The sequence below is a fragment of the Theropithecus gelada genome, chromosome X, assembly GCF_003255815.1.
Source record: "Theropithecus gelada isolate Dixy chromosome X, Tgel_1.0, whole genome shotgun sequence".
Lineage (NCBI taxonomy): Eukaryota > Metazoa > Chordata > Mammalia > Primates > Cercopithecidae > Theropithecus > Theropithecus gelada.
The window spans coordinates 121,890,295-121,917,617 of record NC_037689.1 but is presented as its reverse complement, the minus strand read 5'-3'; the positions used below and the strand labels follow the sequence as shown (position 1 = coordinate 121,917,617).

At 36.9% G+C, this 27,323-nt stretch overlaps 1 protein-coding gene across 2 annotated transcripts; it reads right to left on the bottom strand.

Moving 5' to 3' along the window:
- Positions 1-646: 646 nt before the first annotated feature.
- Positions 647-27,323, bottom strand: SH2D1A (SH2 domain containing 1A). 2 transcript variants are annotated; one of them, XM_025372546.1, is made up of 5 exons: positions 27,119-27,323; positions 26,826-27,020; positions 7,974-8,037; positions 3,476-3,620; positions 647-2,440 (listed from the first exon to the last, which is right to left on the bottom strand). In XM_025372546.1, the coding sequence occupies exons 2-5, from the start codon at positions 26,960-26,962 to the stop codon at positions 2,400-2,402; spliced, it is 387 nt and encodes a 128-aa protein (XP_025228331.1). In that variant the 5' UTR covers positions 26,963-27,020; positions 27,119-27,323; the 3' UTR covers positions 647-2,399. The 2 variants fall into 2 exon arrangements, with proteins under 2 accessions (XP_025228331.1, XP_025228332.1); XM_025372547.1 differs by having other exon boundaries at positions 3,485-3,620; positions 26,826-27,323.

Here is a 27,323-nt window from a genome sequence, read left to right as displayed (position 1 = left end):
TATCTTAAATCCAGCCCTTTATTTAGAGCAGAGGACTTAATCAGAGGCATTCTCTATAGACTTATTCTACCTGTGCACTACCACAAAGTTTCCCTGCCTGTAACAGCCAAACAGACAATTACCTAAGCTTGTCTCCGTACTGACCTTATCTCTTAAGAGCAAATTTCAGAGGAAATGAATAAGTATTTGATAAGCTGTCATGTTCCTTTTTGGGCTTGCTGACACACTTTTTTTTCTGAAGAGAGCTGCATACTTGGAAATATATTGTGCATTTTTCTACCTTGACTCAGCATCTTACAATATGTTAGCATGGCAATATTTTAGATATGGCAAGGATATGACCTTTCTGTAAAGGTGCAAGTTATTACATACTGGAAAATAGCAGGGATGCTCATGTTGGGAAAGAAAAGGTGAAAAAAAAAAAAAAAAAAAAAACTTGATGAATAAAAGGCCAGCCAAAGAAGACAGGGAGTAGGCTCATCAACTGGGAACTTTGACAGCAACAAAATCAAAAAAGCACTTACCTTTTCCAGGGAATCACTCCAAAAAGATAAGATAATCATCAATCCTTTATTTGGTTTATTAATAGCATCAGTCTCTGAATATTTTTATAAGGAATTATAAGGAATATTTCAAGACAAATTAGGTAAATAAGGCTTTCAAACACTTTATTTAAATGTGAAAGACTTGATGATTCAAAAAAAGCTTTTTTTTAAAAAAAGGCTCTTGGAAGTGAACATGCAAACATAATTCATATGTTTAGGATTATTCCAGAATGAACACATTATAGAGTTAGAATTAGTTACACTTATTACAATTTAAACTCAAGCCATATAATTAAAAATTATTAAACCTATGCAACTTAGTATGAAAGTAGGATTTTTAAATTCCTTTACAAGTTAAAGTGATGCTTTTACCTCAAGAAATGGTAAACCACCCATAATGCATTACTGGGGCCATACTCCACTTTTTCACTCCCACAGCATCCATATTAAATGCTCAGAAATCAGGTCTTGACAGTACATGAAGAGTAGCTCTGTCTCTCAACAGTTCACTACTTAAAACCAAGTTCACCAACACTCATATACAACCCAAAATTCCAAGTTATTATTTTACAGTGAAGCTTAGCCTTTTCATATGGCCCACGGACCAGAGTATTTGCATTGACTCATTCTGCCTCTAAAGACCAGATCTATCTGGCTCTAAAGACCAGATCTACCTACACACGGGAACCTCATTTATCATGTACTTATCAACTTTCATTGTTATTGTTTCCTTGTCTTTTATTGTTATTTTCTTTCACTGTCTTCTATCGTTACTGTTTTCTCGTCCAAGGAGACAGTGAACTGAGAGCAGGGACCAGGTGTTTTTACTTCTATACCCTCAGTGTCCTATTACATTGTTGAGTGAATGAATTCTGTGAACCCTGTAGCAAAGTGACATATAATCAATCACAAATCATGAAAATATAAATGTGAGAAGAAAATACCACATAAAATTCTGACTCTCGTGTAGGTTTCAATCACTTGGAATTTTTTTAAAAACTTAATATAATCATAAACTTTCCAGTGGTTTTGTAGGGTTACTTCAAAAGGAGGCTGGTTACAAATCAGTTATTCATGAGCTGCAGCTGCTGAAGTTTCCCTTCAAAATGAGGTTTTCCATGTAGTAGAAACAACTAGGGCAGAGGTAAATGAAAAGAAAAACTCATTTCATTGGATTTGTAATACAATTTCAAATCCTGTAGCATCAAATACGATAAACATGTTTAGAGCGTATCCAAAATTTTCAACTCCAGGTTGGTCTGTGGATTTTACTGTCCAACATCAGAACACTAGGCAAGAAGGTTGCTTTCAGAATTAAACAGAAATCCTTCACTCTTTTTCTAGTGCTTGTTTTAACACACAGTATACAGCTTCAAAAATCCCAAAAGAGCCTATGACACCATAGCTAGTGGAGAACTTGGCAAAGACAAGGGACACCAGCCAACTTCCCACCATACAATCAAGCAAGACATTTTAAAATTAGTAGCTATCAAATAATATTTCACTAAAAATGGAGCTTTTCACAAAAACTGAGGATTATTTTTATTTATATTTGGCAAGAATTGACATTAATCATTTATAAAGTATTCATTATGCTTTAAATTGTTTCCCATTTGTAAATATAATAACTGAAAATAACCTATGGAATTACTTTTTCCCAATCCTCATTTCAAAGCTCCTCACTATGTACAAAAGTCCATTTCAGCTTTGACATCATGCTAGATGCTTCCATTACAGGACTACAATGGCTTCAGAAATTCATTTGTAGCTCACTGAACTGTATTATCTACAATATATAAGACTTAGCATATATTTAAATTATAGAAAATAAAGTACAAGGTGTTTTATTTTTCTTCATGGGGCTTTCAGGCAGACATCAGGATCTTCTCTTATCCCTAAAGAAAAATAACAAAAATCAAGAAAAAATAAACTTGCAAGCTATTAAAATTATAGATTAACGCATACTTATAAAATGTCCAACTGCATAAAACTCACAATGACACAACACAATAATATACCACAAGCAACTATTATTTAAAATTGAGTTGTGAAGAATGGAATACTAGGCAGAAAAAAACAACTAGCCAACTTGGAAATTAGAGTTCTATTTGCATTTGTATTAAAAAGGCTATTCATTAATTTAATTCACCACTTGAGTCTAATTGTCAGTTTATGCCTGAGCCTAGGTCCCTGTCAAAAAGGGACATAACAACTCATTTTCTTTTATCATAAATATTTATTGTTTCAATCAAGGCCGATCCTCTTACTCCAAACAAATGATAAACCCCATTCAATAGAGGAGTAAACAGCCATGTATCAGATAGCTACAGACATTGGCTGGTATTCAGTCTTTAGCACGACACATACACTAAAATAGGTTTGCTCAGGATATGTAATAATTTGTGCCAGTGGAACAATAAAGTCTACTATTTAATTTCCTTTGCTTCAGAAAAATGTCATTAATTCAAGCACCACCGATTCAGAAACCAGAATCGTGTGTGCCAGGCTAATGTTAGCTTTCATGTCCCTGTAGGAAAAAAACAGTTTACTAAGCAAAGGTAAAGCACAGCTCAGGTGTTCTCTGAATTATACCATCTTTCACATTATTTGTGTCTGAATTAGTGAAGTGAAATGATACTTAGCTACCTATAAAAGGGACAGGAAAGAACAAGATGAGACAGACAAGAGCAGTTAAAATGTTATGGGCTTATAGAATTTTTGATGATTTTACAGCGATTTATTAAAAGTTTATAGAATAATAGATTAAAATTATAGCACATAAATTGTCACCTCTCATTTAACTTGCTGGCTACATCTACTTTCTCTTTGCATTTTTCTTACATAACTTCTGATTGATTATATGGTTATGAATAGGTTGACTCATAAATCTGAGCTTCCAAACCCTGTCAAAAATTAAGAGTAAATCATACCTGTAGTACCTTGTGTACTTCTAGCTGAGGACTTCTTCTCAACTGGATACTGCAGAGGTATTACAATGCCTTGATCTGGCTTCTGAAATGCTGAAATGAGATTTTTTATTTTCCGAAAATATCTTTTATGTACCCCAGGTGCTGTCTGGAAAATAAAAGGCCAAGAAAATTATTTACCTATCTCAAAATGATACAAAAAGACCTACAAAATGTGCTAGGGATGCTAAGAGAGGTAACAGTTGTGTAACTTGTTGAAATATTTGAAAACATAAGAAAGAAGGAAAAACAACATTCCAGAAGAGTTTACTTTGGTTGGCTGAATTTCCCTGCAAGAGGAGCTAATGAGCTGTCATTTCAGTTCTCCCAAGGGTGGTATTAGTTTGTACAAGCTCTTGCTCATCGCCCTGCCCTTCCTGCCTGCTCCCCATCAGACATCTCAAACCTCTAAGGGTATACAGGCCATTACCCACAATGAATTCACCAACAGAGGGGATGCAGTTAAACAGGAAAAAAAAAAAAAAAAAAACAGATCCTACAGGTCATTAATAAAAAGCCTGAGGAACAACAACAAAAGAAAAACCAACAACCCATCCTCCCTGCCATCATCCCACAATATAAAATGCTACACAGGAAATTAAAAATTGGCTGTTATGATACACACAGTGCACGGCTAGTTCAGTCCTCATACTCTTTCACCTCATAATATTTCCTGCGTCATTATTCACATTAAAATTTTTCCTCCTTGGGAAACTTCCCTATACTCCCAAAATTATTCTCTTCATCAGCATGTCACTGTAACAAGGTTTTCTCTATGACATGAAAATGAAAGACTATATAAGGTCACCTTTATTTATTTGTGTATTTTTAAAGAGACAGTTATTTGCAGGTAACTATTAAAATGTATTCCTTTCCTGACATCAGTTGTCTTGCAAAGACACTGCCTGAAATCAACAACAATTTCCTGCAAAAGCTTATGAGCCAAGCTTCAGGCATCAGCTCAAAACTGTCATTTTACATAAAATAAAGTAGTATTGCTATGAGCAATTGAACAATGACTAGTATTTTTTTTTAAGTTGTTTTTCAGCTATTCCATCTGGAAGATTTTTGAGGTGGGAGCTGTTTGTTTTTTTAGAATTTAATGAGAAAACATGAAGGCTGGCATGAAGACTTCTGTCAGCTAGAGAGTGGTATGCTGAAGATAGCATACTACACTATCCATAGTAACTCTCAGTCATTTCCTTATGTTGGGGTAATTTTTCATTGAAAACATGACAAAAATTCTCTTTAGCTCTATATTAGTGTTCCCCCATATGTTCACAGTAGATGTAGAACACTCTCTCACCCAGCTCCACCCCACTCTCTCACCTACCCTCCACCTTCCTAAAGCTTGATTGAGAACTCATCCAAAATAACATGGCCATTCTTGCAGAAATCCAAACAGTTCTTTGGTTCCAGGATAGAATCTCCAAATTGCAAATGCAGGCCATAGGCACAAATTGCCTCCTTATACTCTCCTCAGTGCACTTTTTCATTTGCAAAGCACATTCCTATCTCTTGCCTTCACTATTTCCTCACAAAATGGCAGTTATTGGCTTATTCAGTTATTCCCATTTGACAGATAAGAAAATGTGAATGTAAAGAAATTAATCAGCTTGCCCAAAGTCACACAGACAACCAGAGGCAGAACTGGCTCTGAATCCCAGGACCCAGTCTCTTGCCTTTCAGATTAGAACTGGGTCAAACAGGATCTAGCGAAGCTAGGGTCATCAACCAGAAGAGAAACTGTACACTCCCCAAGTGTGGAAAGATTTCAAACCACACATCTTTTTGGCTGTTCTTGTGGCTTGTAAAACCATTTATCAACAGAAGCATAGCCGGGCACAGTGGCTCACACCTGTAATCCCAGCATTTTGGGAGGCTGAGACCAGTGGATCACCTGAATTCAGGAGTTCAAGACCAGCCTGGGCAACATGGTGAAACCCCAGCTTTACTAAAAATATGAAAATTAGCCGGGCGTGGTGGAGCACACCTGTAATCCCAGCTACTTGGGAGGCTGAGGCACAAGAATCCCTTGAACCTGGGAGGCAGAGGTTACAGTGAGCCGAGATCGTGCCATTCCACCACTCCAGCCTGAGCGACAGAGTGAGACTCTGCCTCAAAACAAAACAAAACAGAGAAGCATCATTTTATGGGTACTGATATGTAGTTAACACTTGATTATCCATGCTAACAGAGAGGAATAATAGCACTGGAGGTATGGAAGCTATTTGAATTGGGGATCTGATGTTTCATAAGCAAATGACTGGCCTATTTTACAGTGTTTTACTTAGATTAATAAGGACAATTATTTAACATCTGCTGATCTCCTGATCATATACCCAGTAAAGCCTGAAGACAGTGATGTCAACAGGGTGACATCACTGTTGTGATGTCAGTACATTTTAAATAATGTATTGCCAACAATTCACATATTAATAAGGGAAAGTAGATTGTAGAATTATCTAAATTAACAATTTAGCAAAATTTTAGTCTGAGTCATATAAGATAATACACTAGGCAATGATTTAACCTAAAAATCTCTCTAAAACTAGAAATACACATGATATCTGTCTTTCATAATTCTGTGGGGCCAGGGTTCGATTTCATTACACTCTTTAAAACAAATCTCACTTACCTACATTTCTAGCACAATATATGCACAGATGATGGCGTGTTACTGCCCTGATTTTTCCTGCAGCATGGCAAACTAAAACATTGTTCCAAAAATCAGTATTAATATCTATCATTTACCCAGCTTTGAAAATACATTTATCACAAGAATTGTACCACTGACAACTCTCATCCTGTCACTGAACTCAGCTATTCTTCAAATTTGCACATCTCCCATACTGTCACCTCTTAGTTATCCATGGAAACATGTATTAGATCACAGCTGGTTTTCAATATGCTCTAGAGAAATTTCTTCCAGTCAGGTGGTATGAGCTCTGAGAATATATACTAGTTTAATATTCACCTTAGAACAGCACTGCTAATAAGGTAAATTTAGTAGATAGAAAAAAACGCTATATGCATTTCAAAAATTAAAGAACTTTTTAAACTATTTTCTATTTGGGGATAAGTCATGCCAATCTTCTGCTCTCTTGATGCAGAAAATTACAATATTATTAAATAAACAAGGTCAGATCAGACAACAGGATGAGGGGGCATTTGTGTTCAATAAGCCCTCTCTTCTTTAACATGATCACAAGCATGTAACAATCTCATATGATGTTATACTCAAAATGCAGGAAAACAAGTTTAAAAACAAAGTTGTTAAACCCTAAGAATTTAAGATCCTTTCGTTACATAATATTCTTCAGCAGCTGAAGGGTATTTCTCTAGGGAGAAGAGCTATTTCTGGTGAAATAATATACAAACATATATGTGTATGTGTGTTTTTGTCAGTATATGTTACATGTAACTTTCTTCATAATAAAGTTTAATTTCTTATTCAATCATCTCTGCAGTGATACAGAGAATTTTTTAAATAAACAGCTATAAATCATTTTGATTAGAAATGGCATAACTTTATCTTTAGTTAGTATTATAGTTTTAAGCATCCTTACATAATACAGCAACAGTATGTTTGAAAACTTGGCCTAATTCATCTCAGTGGTTCAAAACATTTGTGGTCTGTAATTTGTGCTTTCCAATTTACTGATAAATTAGTAAACGGGAGAGCTATTTTAACTTTTTGAAGTATAGACTTCAGAAAATTTTAAATGTATAGATTGAGTTATTAATAGGAGCTGTGGCAATTTTCAGGAGTTCACTTTTTTGAGGGCTCACTGTGTGCCAGGCCCTATGGCAAAGAGCTTCTTTATGTGTGTTATCTTATTTACTCTTCAAAATGAGCCCTGTGCATAAGGGAGGATTCTTAGGCTCAGTTTACAAATGAAGAAACTGGCTCACAGAAAAGTCAAGTAACCTGCCCAAGATCATAGACCTATCAGAGAGGAGGGGAGACCAGACCTGGAACCCAGATTTGCCTAGTTTCTTCCCAAAGCCGAGTTTCTTCCACTCATAACTGTTTAATTTCAAGTTATAACTTCCCAAGGATATTGTAGTCTCTTAGAAAACAAGCATCATGGTTTTTAATCTCCCATAATACCAACACACATATTGGTATCATCTGGTAAATAACTGTTCATTTAATTATTTTACCTGCTTTTGATATGCTTTCTAAGATTTCACATAGTCACTAAAAGTTTGATATAACCCTTCAACATTTTTATCTTTCTCCTGAAGTCATACAACTCTGCAAAATGGTGGCTAAACAGGACTGGGACCAAAATTCTCTAAAGCTTTCTTAATGACCCAAGAACAATTTTTGATTGGAGCTTTAAATATTTCAACCTTATGAATACTTCATAATGTAGAATTTGCTCTTTTATAAAACCAGCCTAAATTTCAAACACCTCCTTGACACTCCCAGAAGCAAAAATAAATAAAACTATACCTCAGCACTCCAAGAACCTGTTTCTGTCTGGGACACTCGGTATGTATAAATGTAACCGTGATACCTGTGAAAGAATAAACTTCCATTACTAAAATATTCCAAAAGGACAATGGATACTGTAAATTTAAGCTTAATATTACATATAAATGTCACTTATACTAGGACACACGTATATGGTGCCATTGCATTCACAGGAAGCAAAGCATAGTGAATCTAACTTGTCTCCATATTGTAACTGCCCAACCACAGTTTCCAGTGAGATTTATCTTTTCATTTTTTGAAATATGGAAATTCATCCTCCTAAAGATTTGTCAAGTTGAGAGACTATTTGGACAGAAAGAAACTACAACAGGGACCTGTTGTAATTGATAAAACCATGAATTATTAGATAGTTTTAACAAACAATAGACTTATTTTTAAGTACATATCGAACCTTAAGGTGAAAACATTTCACTGGGATAATACACTATCAGGCCTACATAATTATTAATATTAATAATATTTGTTATAAATATAATAGCAATAGTATAAGGATGTAATACTATAATATGAATATAACTATATTTTTATAAAATTACTATTTTAATGTATAGCAATATAATATTGCCACAGTCATGTATCACTTACCAAGGGGGATACATTCTGAGAAGTGCATCATTAGGTGATTTCATTGTTGTGCAAACATGATAGACTGTATTTACACAAACCTATATGGTATACCACCTAGGCTATGTGGTATAGCCTATTACTCCAGGCTACAAACCTGTACAGCATGTTACTGTACAGAATACTGTATGCAGTTGTAACATAATGGTAAGTATTTGTGTATCTAAACCTACCTAAACATAGAAAAGGCACAGTAAAATACAGTATAAAAGATAAAGAATGGTATACCTGTTGAGAGTACTTACCATGAATAGAACTTGCAGGACTGGAAGTTGCTCTGGGTGAGTCAATGAGTGAGTGGTGAGTGAATGTGAAGGCCTAGGACATTACACTACTAGAATGTTATAAACACTGTAAACTTGGGCTACACTAAATTTATTTTAAAATATTTATATTTCCCGGATCATGAGGTCAAGAGATCGAGACCATCCTGGCTAACACAATGAAACCCCGTCTCTACTAAAAGTACAAAAAATCAGCTGGGCATGGTGGCACACACCTGTAATCCCAGCTACTTGGGAGGCTGAGGCACTGAGGCAGGAGAATTGTTTGAACTCAGGAGGTGGAGGTTGCAGCGAGATGAGATCACGCCACTGCACTCCAGCCTGGGTGACGGAGCGAGACTCTGTCTCAAAAAAAAAAAAAAAAAAAAAAAATCTCTTCAATAATAAATTAACCTTAGCTTCCATTCTTTTACTTTATAAACTCTTAAACTTTTTAAACTTTTTGACTCTTTTATAACACTTCACTTAAAACAAACACATTGTACAGCTATACGAAACTGTTTTTCTTTATATCCTTATTCCATAAGCTTTTCTCTGTTTTTAAATTTTTTATTTTATGTATTCTTTGCTATTTAAACTTTTTTGTTATAAACTAAAACACAAATACACACGTTAGCCTAGGCCTACAGAGGGTCAGGATCATCAGTATCACTGTCTTCCACCTCTACATCTTATCCCACTGCAGGATCTTCAGGTGCAGTCACACACAGGGAGCTGTCATCTCCTATGATAACAATGCCTTCTTCTGGATTACCTCCTGAGGGACCTGCCCAAGGCTGTTTTACAGCTAACATTTTTTATATAAGTAGGAGTAGATTTTAAAATAATGATAAAATGTGTAGTACAGTAAATACATAAACCAGTAACACAGTAATTTGTTATCATTATCAATTATTGTGTACTGTATATAATTGTCTGTGCTATACATTTTTTTCTTTTTTCTATTTTTTTTTCTTTTTTTGAGATAGAGTCTCGCTGTATTGCCCAGGCTGGAGTACAGTGGCACAATCTCAGCTCACTGCAACCTCGGCCTCCCGGGTTCACACAATTCTCCTGTTTCAGCCTCCCAAGTAGCTGAGGCTACAGGTGCACGCTACCATGACTGGCTAATTTTTGTGTTTTTAGTAGAGATGGGGTTTCACCATATTGGTCAGGCTGGTCTTGAACTCCTGACCTCAGGTGATCCACCTGCCTCAGCCTCCCAAAGTTCTGGGATTACAGATGTGAGCCATCACACCTGGCCTATGCTACACTTTTATACAGCTGACAGCACAGTCGGTTTGTTTATACCAGTGTCATCACAAATACATAAGTAATTCACTGTGCTGTGGCATTACAATGGCTACAACATCAGTAGGTGATAGGAATTTTTCAGCTCCATTATAATCTTATGGGACCACCATTGTATATGCTGTTCGTTATTAAGGAAAATGTTGCTATATTGCACATGACTGTATTACTGTATTACTCTATAATATATTATAAATGAAATAATAGTAAAAAAAATATGAATTCAAAACAAGTGCTGCTTGTTTTTATTATATTTTTGTGGAAGAGCAACTCTAAAATGCTGTAAACTAGGACTATCTCCAAAGTGCCTTAGCTGTAACTTTATTTTCCTAAAAGCAGCTTATCCTTTTAAATGGGATAAATATTCCCTCCCATTACTCAGTTTATATCTATATTGCATATCTGTCTAATTGATTTCTACTACATGCCAAGAGTTTTACTTTCTGCATTAGTCTGTTTGGCTGCCATAACAAAATACCATACCTTGAATGGCATAAATAAAAGAAATTTACTTTCTCACTGTTCTGGAGGCTGGAAAGTCCAAGATCGAGGTGCCAGCAACGTAAGTTTCATTTTGAGCCCTCTTCTCTTGCCTTGCGAGTAGCTGACCTCTTGCTGTGTGCTCACACAGCCTTCTCTGTTGTAATAAGGCCCCCAATCCTATCATATTAGAGCCCCACCCTTATGACCTCATTTAACTTTAATTATCCCCTATCTCCAATTACAGTCATGTTGGAGGTTAGAGCTTAAACATATTAGGGGGGAACACAATTCAGTCTACATCATTCCACTGTTGACTCCCAAAACTCATGTCCTTCTCACACTTATACCATCCCAATGGCCTCAAAATAAATTAACTAATTCTAGCATCAACTTAAAATCTAAAGTCCAAAGTTTCATCTAAATAAAATTAGATGTGGGTTAGACTAGCAGTATTATTCATCTTGAGGCAAAATTTATTTCCAGTTGTGAAACTATGAAACCAGACAAGCTATGTGCTTCCAAAATATAATGGTGCTACAGGAAGACAATAGACATTCCCATTCCAAAGGGAGAAATTGGAAGAAATAAAGGGGTCGCAGGTCCCAAGCAAGTCCAAAACCTAGCAAGGCAAACTCCATTAGCTCTTAAGGCTCAAGAATAATCCTCTTTGATTCAATACTCTGCCTTTCAGGTTCACTGGGAAAGCAGCATCACCCCCACAGCTCTGTAAGGTGGCCACATCCTTTGGCTAGGGTGATGGCCCCACCCATGTGGCTCTGTTGGATGTCAGTCTCACTTTCTGAAACCAAGGTAGAGGCAGCCTTAGCCTCCAGGCCTGTGTACTCTGGGCCTATAGTAGGAATGGCAGCCATGGTGATCTCTGTATCACCCTCAGGGTCGTTCTTCCCTTTTTCTTGAAGGATAAACCATGTTTGCAGCCAAATAACTATACCATACTGTCCTGTTCTCTTTGGTCCAAACTGGTAATATTTCTGCTGCTTTTATCCAAACTCTATTCCTGACTTCTGCTGAGATGGCTGGTTAATATCATAAGTAATCTTAAGGAGTGATAGATAATCCAGCCACACCCTAGTGTTGTCTCCAGCACAAGCTTCCTCATTTATTGCAATACATAAAGACTCAGAATTTTCCAAATGTTTAAGTTCCAGTTCCTTTTTGCTTAATAATTCCTTCTTCAATTCATCTCTCTCCTTTTGTATTTTACCATAAGCAGTCAGGAGGAACTGAGCCACTCCTTTAACATTTTGCTTAGAAATCTCCTCAGATAAATAGTCAATTTTTTTACTCGACAAATTCTACCTTCTTCAAAGTACTAGAACACAGTTCAGTCAAGTTCTTTACCATTTATAACAAGGAACACCTTTCTCCCAGTTCTCCCAGTTTGCAGTAACATCTTCCTGATTTCCATCTGAGACCTCATCAGAATAAATAGTTCTACCAACATTCTGTTCACAGCCATCTATGCTTTCTTCTAGAATACACCTTAAAACTTCCCCAGTCTCTACTCATTACCTAGTTCTAAGGCCACTTCCACATTTTTGGGTATTTGTTACAGCAGTACTCCTCTTCTCAGTACCAAAATCTGTATTGGTCTGTTCAGGCTGCCATAACAAGATACTATAGACAGGGTGGCTTAAACAACAGAAATTTATTTCTCACAATTCTGGAGACTGGGAAGTCCAAGATCAAGGTGCCAGTACGGTAAGTTTCATTCTGAAGCCTCTTCTCTTGGCTTGTAGGCAGCCACCTTCTTGCTGTGTGCTCATATGACCTCTTCTTTGTACATGCATTCTTCCTTTTCTCATAAGGTCACCAAATCTATCAGATTACAGCCCCATCCTTATGATCTCATTTAACCTTAATTACATCCTAGAGGTCCTATCTCCAAATACAAGCATATTGGAGGTAAGGGTTTAAACATGTGAATTTAGGAGGAAAAAAAGTTAAGTTTATAGTACATGCATTATCTCCTTTGGACCCCACAAAAATCCTATTAGGTTTATATTGTAATATTTATTTTATAGATGAGGAAACTGAGACTTTGATATGTTAAGTAACCAAAATCAGACTAGAGATTAAAAAGCAAAAATGGGATTTGAATCAGGCCCATTTCTAGATACCCAGTTCCTGATCCCCACACTGTACTGATACAGATTATTTGTTATATTTTAGTATATATAGTAATGCCACTTAATTTGCCTAATAAATTTTACCTCATAAAACCGTAAGGTAAACTTTATAATGAATTGTTTCAGATTTTGAATGTGAATCTAAATCTATTGTGAATCAATTGAATGTGAAACTAAATCATTTATTTAATAAACTTTCTGATTGCTATTCTTGGGCACAAGTTTGAGTCAATAGAGATCTTTGGTTAGGACATGTGCTTTTTTTTTTTTCTTTTTTTCTTTTTTTTTTTTTTTTTTAATGGTGTATTGCTCTGTCACCCAGGCTGGAGTACAGCAGGGTGATCGTAGCTTACTGCAGGCTTGCTCTCCTGGGATTAAGCGATCCTCCTGCCTTAGCCTCCTGAGTAGCTGCCACTACAGGTGCACACTGCTGTGCCTGGCTAATTTTTTTTTTTTTTTTTTTTTTTTTTGGTTTAGTTTAGTTTTTGCAGAGACAGGGTCTTGCTCTGTTTAGTTTAGTTTTTGCAGAGACAGAGTCTTGCTCTGTTGACCACAATGGTCTTGAACTCCTGGCCTCAAGCTATCCTCCCACCTAGGCCTCCCAAAGTGGTAGGATTACAGGTGTGAACCACCACACCTAGCCAGGACACGCACTGAACTCTGGTTAAAATCAATGTGTTTACAAGCAGAAGGTCATGCTTGACTTGATGATCACATTACCATTAACCTCCTTTGGAAATAAAAGTATTTAAATACGTGAATTTAATTAGACTTACGTCTGTAATCCCAGCACTTTACTTTGGGAGGCTGAGGTGGGCAGATCACCTGAGGTCAGGAGTTCGAGACTAGCCTGGCCAACATGGTGAAACCCCATCTCTACTAAAAATACAAAAATTAGCCGTGTGTGGTGGTGGACGCCTGTAATCCCAGCTACTCAGGAGGCTGGGGCAGAAGAATCGCTTGAACCCAGGAGGTGGAGGTTACAGTGAGCTGAGATCGCGCCATTGCACTCCAACCTACGTGACAAGAGTGAGACTTCATCTCAAAAAAAAAAAAAAAATTACTACATCTTTCATCAATATCCATCAGGACTGATTACCTAAAGGGCAAAAAATATCTGAAATACACTATTCAGATTTACTTGATTCATGACACTAAACAAAAGGTCAATTTAACTACTGATGTGGATTATATGATGTTTTATTTTTTACAAAGGATTGCCAGAATATTTAGATCATATCTAAAATAGCTTGATATATTCCTATATATAATATGCTGAATAAATATACAATATTACAATGTTAAAGTCTTTTGTCTTTTTAAACACTTGAAATCTACCTCAAAGCCCACTAACTTCAGCAAGTACTCTGTGGGGAACAAGGCAAGAGCTTTGATTTCCATTTTTTACCATGGGAACTCAACGTAAGCCTTTAAGTGATTTTCTTAAAGCCATATAGCAAAATGGAGATGGAAGCAGTGAAACAGCATAGGTTGTTAGTTCCATTTTCCCTATGAGAAACGATTAATGGCAATAATTCAGTATCATAAGAGTGATGTGGAGATTCATTATTTAAAATCTCAGCAACAAAATAAGCAGAATGGTAAGCAACAAGTTTTCCACTTTCTAAAACAGTGGGTCTCTAAAAAATGCAATGATTCTATCTCCCTACTATCATTCAGACGTATTTAGTCAAAGTAAATGAGTCTGTTTTGAGAATTGTTTCCTAACGAATCTGATCTTATCTCACTTTCAGTTAAGCAGCAGGAACCTGAGTACCACTTCAAAAGTTCCTACCTCCTTCAGTTTCTGAACAACCTGGTGTCAATGGTACATAAAACTTCTCATGATTAACTCATCTAATATTAACAATTTCTTTCTCCCCACAACCCCTCTAATTTCTGAATGAACAAAATTGTCTCACTCCTCAAATAGGCCAGCAGTTTATATCTTTCACTTTCAAGTTACTGAAGTAACTGACCAAGGATCCCATGTAGTCAACTCTTACTATAATATGTCATACATGGAAGAGATCTAAAACAGTGCAACTCAAATTGCATTCCCAGGATAACAGCATCAACATCACCTGGGAACTTGTTAGAAATGTAGACTCTCGGGCCCAACCCAGACCTGTTAAATCAGAATCCGGATTTTAATAAGATGCCCAGGTGATTTGTGTGAACATTAAAGTTACAGAAGGACTGATTAAAATGCAAAGAGAACGCCCACATCTCATTGGGAATATTGATGGCAACTTCCCTGATGTCAATCGGGCTTCTTCCACCTGCCCAGGGTACTTCTGTACCACCTCCTCCGTAGTCATTCAGTCTATGCTTTAAGAATGCAATTTTATTTTAGTATAAGCTGAAGGTTTGTCAGTCATTTCAGTCTTCATAGGACAGTGTTTCTGAACCATTTTTTCCTTTCTTCCCCAATAATATTTCTTAGTTTTATTTTCTATAGCTTCTATTATAAACCAGTAATTTTGTAATATAAAATTAAACTAAAATATTGAATATGCCTTTTCAAACAAAACATACTCTGTCCCTGTCCATGGAAAATCACTAGTTATATAATAAGAGCAAGTTATATAATAAGAGCTATAAAACCATACATATTTTTGACTGCATAACCTTGCTTATCTTCATATACTTCAAAGAAACAAGTCAAGAGGAAAAAGCAATTTGACAAAGATTTTCATACTAGCCCTATTTTAATTATGAAAACATTGAACTAACCTAAGTACCCCTAAATAAGGAATAATTACTCAAAATAGGGGAATTGTTTTTAGGTATAACCCCAAAAGCACAGACATCAAAAGCGGAAATAGATAAATGTGATTACAACAAACTAAAAAGCTTCTGAACAGGAAAGGAAACAATCAACAGAATGAAGAGACAACCTACAGAATGGGAGAACATATTTGCAAACCATACATATGATAAGGGGTTAATATCCAAAATATATAAGAAACTCAAATTACTCAATAGAAAGAAAACAAATAATCCCATTTAAAAATGGGCAAAGGACCAGAATAGACATTTCTCAAAAGAAAATATACAAATGACAAACAGGCATGTGAAAAAATGCTCAGCCTCACTAATCATCAGAAAAATGCAAATGAAACCACAATGAGATATCATTTCACACCTGTTAGGATGCCTATTATCAAAAATAAGAGAGGATGCAGAGAGAAGGGAACCCTTGCACACTGTTGGTAGAAATATAAATTAGTACAGCCATTATAAAAAATGGTATGAAAGTTCTTCAAAAAATTAAAGATAGAACCACCATATGATCCAGCAATCCCACTGCTGGGTATATATCAAAAGGAAATGAAATCATCATGTCAAGGAGAAATCTGCACTTTCATGTATATTGCAGCATTATTCACAATAGCCAAGACATAATGCAATCAACCTACGTGTCTATCAACAGATGAATGGATAAAGAAAATGTGGTGTATATACACAATGGAATACTATTCAGCCTTAAACACAAAGGAAATCTTGTCATTTGCAACAACATGGATGAATATGGAGGACAGTATGTAAAGCGAAATAAGCTATGCACAGAGAAACAAATACTGCGTAGTCTCAGGTATACACAGGATCTTAAAAAGTTGAACTAATACAAGCCAAGAGTAGAATGATGGGTGGCTACCAGGGGCTGGTAGGGGCGTGCAGGGTGGGGATTGGGAAATTTGGGTCAAAGGATAAAAAATTTAGGTCAGGAGGAACAAGTTCAAGAGATCTATTGTACAACATGGCAACTATAGTTAAAAACAATGTATTGTATTCTTGAAAGTTGCTAAGAGTAGATTTTAAGTGTTCTCATCACAAAATATAAGTATGTGAGGCAATGCGTATGCTAATTATTCCAATTTAGCTATTACACATGTATACATATTTCAAAGCATCATGTCGTACACATGATGTATTGTATATATGTCGTATACATATATACAATTTTTGTCAATTTAGAGATAATATATAAATTACAAAAAAATAAGGGAATTATAGCAGAAAAAATGGTTCAAAATTACACTTTCTCTGTCAAAGGTGAAGGTTTAAAATATTGCGCTGGCTAGGCACAATGGCTCACGCCTGTAATCCCAGCATCCTGGGAGGCTGAAGTGGGTGGATCACGAGGTCAGGAGTTCGAGACCAGCCTGGCCAACATGGTGAAACCCTGTCTCTACTAAAAAATACAAAAAAAAAAAAAAACCTGCCAGGTGTGGTGGCACGCAGCTGTAATCCCAGCCACACAGGAGGCTGAGGCAGGCGAATCGCTTGAACCTGGGAGGCGGGGGTTGCAGTGAGCTGAGATCGCACCACTGCACTCCAGGCTGGGCGACAGAGAGAGACTCCATCTCAAAAAATATAAATAAATAAATAAATAAATAAATAAATAAATAAAATACTATGCCAAAATTCAAAAGTATTAGAGTCCTAGGTTTTCAAAAAAACTTTAAGTATGTGGACTATGTTGACATAAAATGATAGTATGTGTAAAAAGTGGGCACAAGGAGATGCCACTCTGATTACAACTATTCAAAACTGTCTGTCCCTGTGTGTATATACACTAGAAGTAAACTTAAACTAACATAAATGCATTCTTGCATGTTATTTTTTCCTATAGTTATTTAAGTGAATACTTTTTTAAGAAAAACAAGCAGAATTACAATTTGGAGGCTTACAAACCTAGCCTCAGCAAATCACAACTCATAAAAAGATAATTCATTTTTTAAATTGTTACATCCCCTTTAGGATTATATTTCCTCTGACTCCCTCCATTAATACAGACAAACCAGCAATGTCGTGTAATTTTAACTTCCTTCCCTCATTAAAGTTTTTTTGGACTTTTTGATAATCCTAGAATTTAAAATGCATCACCAAAAAAATCAGAAAATGAATAATTGTTAAAGAACGGTGGAGTTTTATCATTGCCATTAATTTATTTTAATTACTATAAAGCATGTGTTAATCTAGTCTCTGCTGATATTGAAATTTGTCTTTATTTCATCAAAAGTTGTCCCTAACTGTAAAAAAGTGTTCAGGTTAGAAATGGACAAGAAGCAACCAACCTGACTTGTTTCTTATTTTCTCAGTGGGTCAGTGTTGGGGACAGATCCTGGTTTAGAACTGAAAAAACCACATCAATTCCTTTTTTATACCACTTCAAGGACTACACAAAAGAAAAAGTTTAGCTACACCTGACTTCTTCATGACACTGCAAATAAAGCAAGCCAGTACCTATGCCCTTTATGTCTATATGAACTAATGCTACATACAAAATTCAGACACAACTATAATGATTTTTTTTTTTTTTTTTTTTTTTTTTTTTTTGAGAGGGAGTCTCCCTCAGTCGCCGAGGCTGGAGTGCAGTGGCGCAATCTGGGCTCACTGCAAGCTCCACTTCCCGGGTTCATGCCATTCTCCTGCCTCAGCCTCCCAAGTAGCTGGGACTACAGGCGCCCGCCGCCACACCCGGTTAATTTTTTGCATTTTTAGTAGAGACGGGGTTTCACCGTGTTCGCCAGGATGGTCTCGATCTCCTGACCTCGTGATCTGCCCGCCTCGGCCTCCCAAAGTGCTGGGATTACAGGCGTGAGCCACCGCACCCAGCCTACTATAATGATTTTTAACAAATGTTTCAGAACTTTTATATCCAGAGGAATAGTATCCCACACAAAGCCATTATTTTTGAGACTATACTCTGATTCAAGAGCTTTCCAAACTTCCAATGGCCCAAACTTTATTCTTTCAGAGAGAATTTTAATTTTTGAAACAGTTGAAAGTCATTCAACTTCAAGTCTGACGGTAAAACTATCTGATATTTTGATAAGTCATGAAAATAAATATAATCACTTCTTCCCCCGAACTTTCATATCAAGTTTTATTTATGTATACTTATGTGGGTCTAACTTTGTATTACAATTATTTATAGAGCTTTTATTTATATTAAAAATCACGGCCGGGCGTGGTGGCTCACGCCTGTAATCCCAGCACTTTGGGAGGCCGAGGCCGGCAGATCACGAGGTCAGGAGATCCAGACCATCCTGGCGAACACGGTGAAACCCCGTCTCTACTAAAAATACAAAAAAATTAGCCAGGCGTGGTGGTGGGTGCCTGTAGTCCCAGCTACTTGGGAGGCTGAGGCAGGAGAATGGTGTGAACCCTGGAGGTGAGGGAGCATGCAGTGAGTGGAGATCGTGCCACTGCACTCCAACCTGGGCGACAGAGCGAGACTCTGTCTAAAAAACAAAAACAAACAAACAATTTAAAAAACCACATATTACATGTTAACTTTACAAATATTAACTCATGTCATAATCGTCATAACAACCCTGTGAGGTAAGTACTCTCATTATCACCATCTGCTGTTTTACAGGTAAGAAACCTGAAGCACAGAAAGTTAAAGTAACCTGCTCAAGGTAAAATAGCTAGTTAAGGGTCAGAGCTGGGATGCACACCCAGAGATCTGGCTGGAAGATCTGGGCTCTTAACCACCATTCTGTGCTGCCCCTCTCTTATACTAGAGGGAATGTATTAACAAATTGGTCTTTAACACAATTCCAAAAGCACAATTCTCAAAAGGGAGGGAATCTGCTTGGACATGGAGCTGGAACTGCCCACCCAGAGAAGGAGGGCAGTGGAGGGAGCTGAAGGGAAGAGGCCAGGTGGGCAGAGCCTGAAAGAGATCAATCCAGACTCCCCCTTTGCTTAAGCTAAATTACATCTTCAGACTAATCTTGCAACTTTAATTTTACATTGTCAGCCGGAGTCAGTACTTGGCTTATTTGCCATGAATTATCCATTTGATGGTTTATATGTGGCAAACTTAATCCTAGGCTGGTTTTCAGGCTCACTTTACCACTGGATTGTATTCAGGAAATCGAAAACAATGTTGGTGGCCTAAGTTATCATGAAGATAAATGTGGCACTAAGGCACATATCCAATTGAATTCAAAAACTAAATGTCAGTTGTAATTTCTCACTAAATGAAGTTATAATTTCAAGTTCTTTGCCACACTGTTCCCCTTTAATGCAACTGATAAACTGGAATTTTATTTCATCACTGCTCCTCCCTCATTTCTCCAGTTCAGTTGTTTGACAGGCACTTTATTCCCAGTTGTACCTTTAAAACTTAAAGGACAAAAAGATAATTATGCTTTTATCTAAAGACATATATGTCAAATGACTTCATTATGTGTCCTTGACGCTAAAGAATTATAACAGCATTTCTTCTTCCAAATCTTCCATCAGATAAGTAGCAAACAAAGGCAGATATGTCCAGAAGAATGCCAACTATGGAAATAAACTATTTTTGAGCTAATTATTTTAAATATTTTAAATTAGTTCTCCTCTTATCACCATCAAACAATCCTACTGGGCAGTCAGAACTTCCCCAATAGCTGTCTACACTGAGGGTGAGAATGGAAGAAATGTGAGAGCACGTATGTACGTCGGTGAAAAGAAACTTGATGTATCTAAAAAAACAGAGGGAATAAACTTTTTAAAAAACTATCTGCATTAATAAGAGCATTCAGTACACTGGATAAATACAAGAACAGAACATAAAATCAGTAGCTTTCCCATGAAACAGAAAATATAGTGGAAACAGATCCCATTTATATTTAAAAGCAGCATACACATTCATACACACAATAACTCGAAATAACAAAAATGTGTAAGACATACAAAAAGAAAACTATAAAACTTGATTGATGGATATAAAGGAAAAAATTATAAATGGAGAGACTTATGGGAAGGGAAGACTAAATCATTTAAAGATGACAATTCGTTCTTAGTGTATTAATAAATTTAATGTAACCCCAATGGTATTTTCAAAAAATTTTAGTACATAATAATTGTACATATTCATGGGGTACAGTGTGATGTTTCAACACATGTATGCATTATAATAATCAAATCAGGGTATTTAGGATATTTATCACGTCAAATATTTATCATTTCTATGTGTAAGAACATTTCAACTAGTCTCTTCTAGCTATTTTAAAATACATAAGATATTGTTAACTATAGTCACCTTACTGTGCGACTGAACACTAGAACTCATTTATTCTATCTAACTGTATGTCTGTACCCATTAGCCAGCCTCTCTTCATCGTCTTCCACCCTTCCCAACCTCTGGTAACTAGCATTTTACTCTCTACCTCCATATGACTGAGGAATCCCACTACAGGGTATCTACCAAAAGGAAAGGAAATCAATATATCAAAGGGATACTTGTGCCCACACGTTTATCACAGTACTATTTACAGTAGCCGAGATATGGAAGAGTCCAACAACAGGTGAATGGATAAAGAAAACGTGCTATGTATATACAATTGAATACTATCTGGCCATTAAAAAGAATGAAATCCTGTTATTTGCAGCAATGTAAATAGAACTGGAAGTCATTATGTGAAGTGAAATAAGCCAGGCACAGGAAGACAAATATCATGTGTTCTCACTCGAATGTGAGAGCTAAAACGTTTGGTCCAATGGATTTTTTTTAACTTAATAAAATGATTCTAGATTTCATTTTGAAGAACCAACAGATAAGAATAGCAAATAATTTTTAAAATGTATTAAAACATTATCATACTATAGTGCTATCAGTGCAAGAATAAACGGATCAATTGAGACAAATAGATAGTCCAGAAACAGTAACTGTTATATATAAGAATTTAATATATGGTATAGTCAGCTAGCAAATCAATGAAGAATGGAAGTTGTATTTATAAATTATATTAGGACAATTGCTACCTATCTGAAAACAAAATCAAATTAGATCCTTTATCCGCATCAAAATAAAACTCCAAATGGAATTAAAAAGGTAAATGTAAACTAACAAAACCATAAATTTAAAACAAAAACTGCAGTGAAGTTTTATGACATACCTCAAGGGGAAAGGACTTTCTAGCCAAGGAAGAAATCAAACACAAAGAAAACAAGTAACATATTTGACTACTAAAAAGTTTGATTTTTGTATGTGTCAAAAAAAGTAAGGGCAAACACCAAACTTTGAAAAGATACCTTGCAACAGATCAAGGATTAGTGTGTGTGTGTATATATATAATCCTATTATATATAATATATTATATATACAATAGGATATTATATATTATATATAATAGGATTAATATATTTTATATATATACTAATACAGTGTGTTAAAAAAAAAGTATGATTCAACTGGTTAAATGAGAAAAATACACAAAATGCCAAATCATGTCAGGAAATACAACAGTTTAACAACCATATAAAATGACAGTCACTAATCAAAGGAATATAAAATGAGAAAAATAAAGAGATAGCGTGTAAATATAAAATAAAGAATGACACACCAAATGTCAAAGGAAAATTTTCTTAACTATAATATCCATTTCTAGTGGGGGTGTAGTGAAACGGACACTCATGCATTACAGGTGAGCATGTAGATTGGAATAACCATTTAGGGAAAATATCTCATGATCATGTATATATCAAGAATCCTAAGCTGTTTATGTTTTCTGACCTAGAAATTCCACTTCAGAAATTCATTATAAGGAAATAATCATAAATACAAGGAAACTTTAATGTACTGAAATATACATCCTGATGGAATTTATAATAACAAAAATATGGAATGAGTCAAATGTCTAAAAGTAGGTGACTGGCTAAGCAAAATATGGTATACTTACTAGCTAGCTGGACTACCATGCAGCCATTAAAAATAACACCTTAAAGTTGTCTCTAAGAACATTATATATGAGTGTATTTTTTTCATGTTAAGTGGGAAATGGGAAGTGTATACAATTGTAAGAATATAATCATACTTTTTTAACACACGTAAATTTGTGTATACACACACACACACACACAAACTAATCCTTGATCTGTTGCAAGGTATCTTTTCTAAGTTTGGTGTTTTCCCTTACTTTTTTTGACACATACAAAAATCAAACTCTTTAGTAGTCAAATATGTCACTCGTAAGAATACAACTGTAAGAGCACACGTGCTCAAAAAGCAATTCATCTTATTAAAATATAGAAGAAAATTCACCTAATTTTTAGCAATAACAGGGTCTCGTTCTGTCACCCAGGCTGAACTCCAGTGAGGCGATCTCGTCTCACTGCAACCTCTGCCTCCAGGGTTCAAGCAATTCTCCTGCCTCAGCCTCAGCCTCCCGAGTAGCTGGGATTACAGGTGTGCGCCACCAGTCTGGCTAATTTTTGTGTTTTTAGTAGAGAGGGGGTTTCAACATGTTGGTCAGGCTGGTCTTGAACTCCCAGCCTCAAGTGATCCTCCCGCCTTGGCCTCCCAAAGTTCTGGGATTACAGACGTTAGCCACCATGCCTGGCCTAGATAGGTTTGATTTTAAAAAACACCTTTTTGATCACAGTCTAGGCACTGTGATATGAAAAAAAGTGTTAATTCATTAATACAATGATTATCTGAAGTTTACAGCTAGTCTTTAGTTAGTTTCACACGTATGTTCAACGTTTTATCTCACTTGACTTCTTTCCCAAAATTATCTGGAAAGTAAGGCAAAAATAAATAAATCATATCCTTATATTGAATCAACCTTCTTGTATTGGTTTACACATGATGTTTCAGTAGACGTAAAAATTTGAAAAAAAAAAAAAAAAACAAGATTAAACTAAACTTATCTCAGAAAAAAAATAAAAAATAAAACTATAGATGCTTCTCTAATTTCTATTGTCTATATGTTTCAATTTTTCTATAATGAATAGGTATAAGGAACTATTTTTAATAGACTTATACAAAAATCTATATTTATTTAGAGAAAGTAATTGAAAGAAAAACTTATCACTTAAAATGAAGGTGAGCAATCCTACAAATGGAAAACTCCTTTAGTGCTTTATGAAGGAGTTCAATTTTCTAAACCAGAACAGAAGAAAAGGCCATATCTGAAAGCCATGATTAGGAGCTTCAGAACTGGGGAAAAGGGCAAGCATCGTTTGAAAGTACAGTTTAAAGTACAGTTTGAAAGGCATATGAAATGTATTATCTCTACAATAAAAATATAAAAACTATAGCTCAATTAAATCTTCTTGGTTAATAGGAGTAAACAAAAGATAGAATGAGAAACCATTCTGAGTAAACCCTACATTCAATGCATGTTTGTCAGCTATACCTTGTTGTCCATGTGTACATGACACCATTTATATTGTTATTTTGACTACATATCATAAGCATAAGTGTTTTGGTTTAAAATGAGTACATGGTTTATTTCTTTTTTTTTTTTTTTTTTTTTTTTTTTTTTTGAGACAGAGTCTCACTCTGTCACCCAGGCTGGAGTGCAGTGGCCGGATCTCAGCTCACTGCAAGCTCCGCCTCCCGGGTTCACGCCTTAAAATTTGATTTTATAATTACAGTGTAGCACCAAAAAGAGGGAATGAATTTTTTACATTTGTCAAAAGGGACACTCAACTCAAAAACGTTGAGAAACTGATAAAAGGCAATGTATCCTTATATCTTCCCTCTGCAGTACATTCTGGCTATCACCCTAACAGTCTCATAAGACTTTGAGTCCCCAGTGTACCATTTGAAAGACACCGTAAGGGAACTCCCAATTTGTCTAGTATTTTCCGCTACTTCACAAGGCAGTTTTCATGGAGAACTAAGAGTCATAAAAAAAGCATTTATGCAAGATTCACTTTGGGCAAAAACTTAAATGCTTGAGAATTTCTCACCTGCCTAAGTTAATTCCTCATGTGGTTCTGGCCTACATAGGAAAAAGGCTAAAGTTGTCCTTCTCTCTTGTATATGGTACTTAAGGCAATCTTTTGCAGAAGGTAGGATACACATTACTATTCCTGTTTTATAAATATGGAAACTGAGGCCCAGAGAATTTGAGTGACTTTCCCAGGGTCCACACCCTAACCTCTCAATGTTCATTCCTTTTCTTGCAGTAAAGAATAGAATTTGCCTTAACAGTTTGTTAATTCAAAAATATCTGCTGAGTGCCTATTACGTGTTCCTGTGTTCCTGGTGATGGAGACAATGTCTCCGCCCTCATGGAGATTATATTTTTGCAGGACAGCCCAGCTATAAGTAGGTAAACAGGCAAATTATCAAATAGTTTAAAGCTCTTTGAAGAAAAATAAAGAGATGGAGTGAGTGTATCAGGGACAGAGAGAGGGCACTTGTTCTAGATAGGTGGCCAAGCAAGTCCTCTCTGAGGGAGGAGGCAGTTGAACAAACATGTGAACTGAAGGTATTTTTGGCAGAAGGAACAATAAGCACAGAAATCCTAAGTGGGGGCATTTTTGAGGAGCTTGAGAAACGGCCAGGAGCCTGGTGAGGCTGAAGTCTTAGGTGTATCTTGCCTCTCACTATACCCTGTTGTCCCTCCCCTGCCCAGACTTGTTTTGTACGTTCTTTTTCACCTTTGGGTTAAGGAGCACATTATCTCCTTTGTCAGTTTCCCTAAAGCAGCGCCTTTCACCCACCCACTCACTCCACCTTCTTTCAATGAGAAAAGAGCCTAAGAATCCTAGCTGATTTTCATTGCCCTTCCCTAGGTTCCACACGGGAACATAATTATATAAGCAAAACATAAAGATTCAAGCCCAAGACATTCAATAACTTCCACGTATTTCCCTGGAAGCCTTTATGAAAAATGTATTTAGCATGACCTGAGAGCTGCCACAAACAAGGCTTGACCATTTTTGAAAACCAATATACAGTGAAAATCCTCTAGCACCAGCATCAGGATAATCTTTCTTCACTGACCCATAAGGTATTTCAAACTCTTGTGGGGTATCATCAGATGCTGAACTTACTACCAAGCATTTAACCTCATTTGGTTTCTGTCTAGAATCTACTATGCAGGGCTGCTGTTTTCATGGATTTTTTTTTATCCTGCTGACAATAATGCTTGAGCTAGGTCCTTCCTTAGAAATGCCCCCATGATTCCTAAAAGAAATCAACTGAAAAGAGAAGATAAAATAACAATATATTTTTGGTATAATGATAATACCAATAGCTTACATTTATTGAACATTTACTAGGTGTCAGGCCCCAGTGCTAATTTTTTTACTGCATTATAGCACTTAATCTTACAATCCTATGAGGTAGGCAGTAATATGATACCTATTCAATGGATAAGAAAACTGGGGGACTGAGAGGTTAATTTGCCCAGGTCACAAGCCTAACATCTGACTAGCACAGGACAAAGTCTCAGATCTGCCTGACTCCGGAGCCCTGGAGCAAAGACGCAGATGAATTTGATTCAAAATGAAGCCTTAGACTGAGACATGTCTAGGCAAATGGCAAAGCTGAATCATAACAAGGGTGTTTTCCCTCCATTCCCTTTAAGACTATTGTGAGTCCTAACGTTTATCAAGAAGGGTCCTATTTCTGAAATCCCCTGCCCTTCCCCACCCCCCACTACTTTTCTAAAGGATGCTACATCAGCAGATCCAGAGAGGTGATTTTACTCATACACATCCCCCTCCTCTCTCAGCATCTCGACTTTACTGGCATTGCATTCTTAAAGTAATTGACTCTGTTTCTTAATGTGTCTCCTCTCCCTGAATGTCATGCCCTTCCTTTGGGATGACACTTCAAAAGTCGTTTAAAGAGAGCTAGAGTAAGGCTCCCAGGGCACCACCCGATAGGGGTCAAAATAGAAGTGGGGAGCCTGGGTCTTTCCTGGAGCGAAAGTAAACTCTAGACCACATTTCAGCACCCGAAAGGGCATTCTCTGCGGCTGCCCCAAAAGGCTCTGGTGAGGGCCTTCTGGAGAGCAGGAGGCCCAGGGAATGAAATCCCCAGCGAGGGACTCAGGCGAAAGTGTGTTCCACCACGGCCCTGGGCTGGACTTGAGGGCGGACCATGGAGGAGGCGTCGGCGAGCTGCTAATGCCGGCGCCCCTGCCTGCCTCGGCCTCCACCCTGGCCCCAGGTGCCGCTGCCCACCGCCCACACCCTCAGCAGGCCCATGCCCACTGTATCATACTCACAGCACACACAGGCAGTACACTCCTGGCACGCTCTCGCTGTCCCTCAGCAAATAGCTGCCATCCAGCCCAGTGGCAAGCAGGAGCTTCTCGCCTGTTTCCCTGCTGATTTTGCCATGATACACAGCCACTGCGTCCATGGCCTGGTGGACTCTTGGGCAGGCCGAGGAGGAGAACTGTACAAGGGAGATGCCACTGCTACTGCAGCCAGGCACAAGTCAACCACCTGACTCCCAGTTCAGCCAGATGTGCAAAAAAGAGAGAAGCACCCAAACAACAGGATGTTGTCTACTTGCCTTAAACCTCCTTCTCACACTTCAACTAAAACGAGCTCAGCAATTTAGTAGCTTAGTTCAATCGAGCTTGCCAAGGGCTTCCATCTCCTGACCCCCAACACAGGGTTCATACAGAGCGGGGAGGAACATTGGAAGAAGGATTTTGCAAGATTGGGACTGTACTGCCAACACACACCCTTGCACTCAGACAGGGATGCTTAGTAAT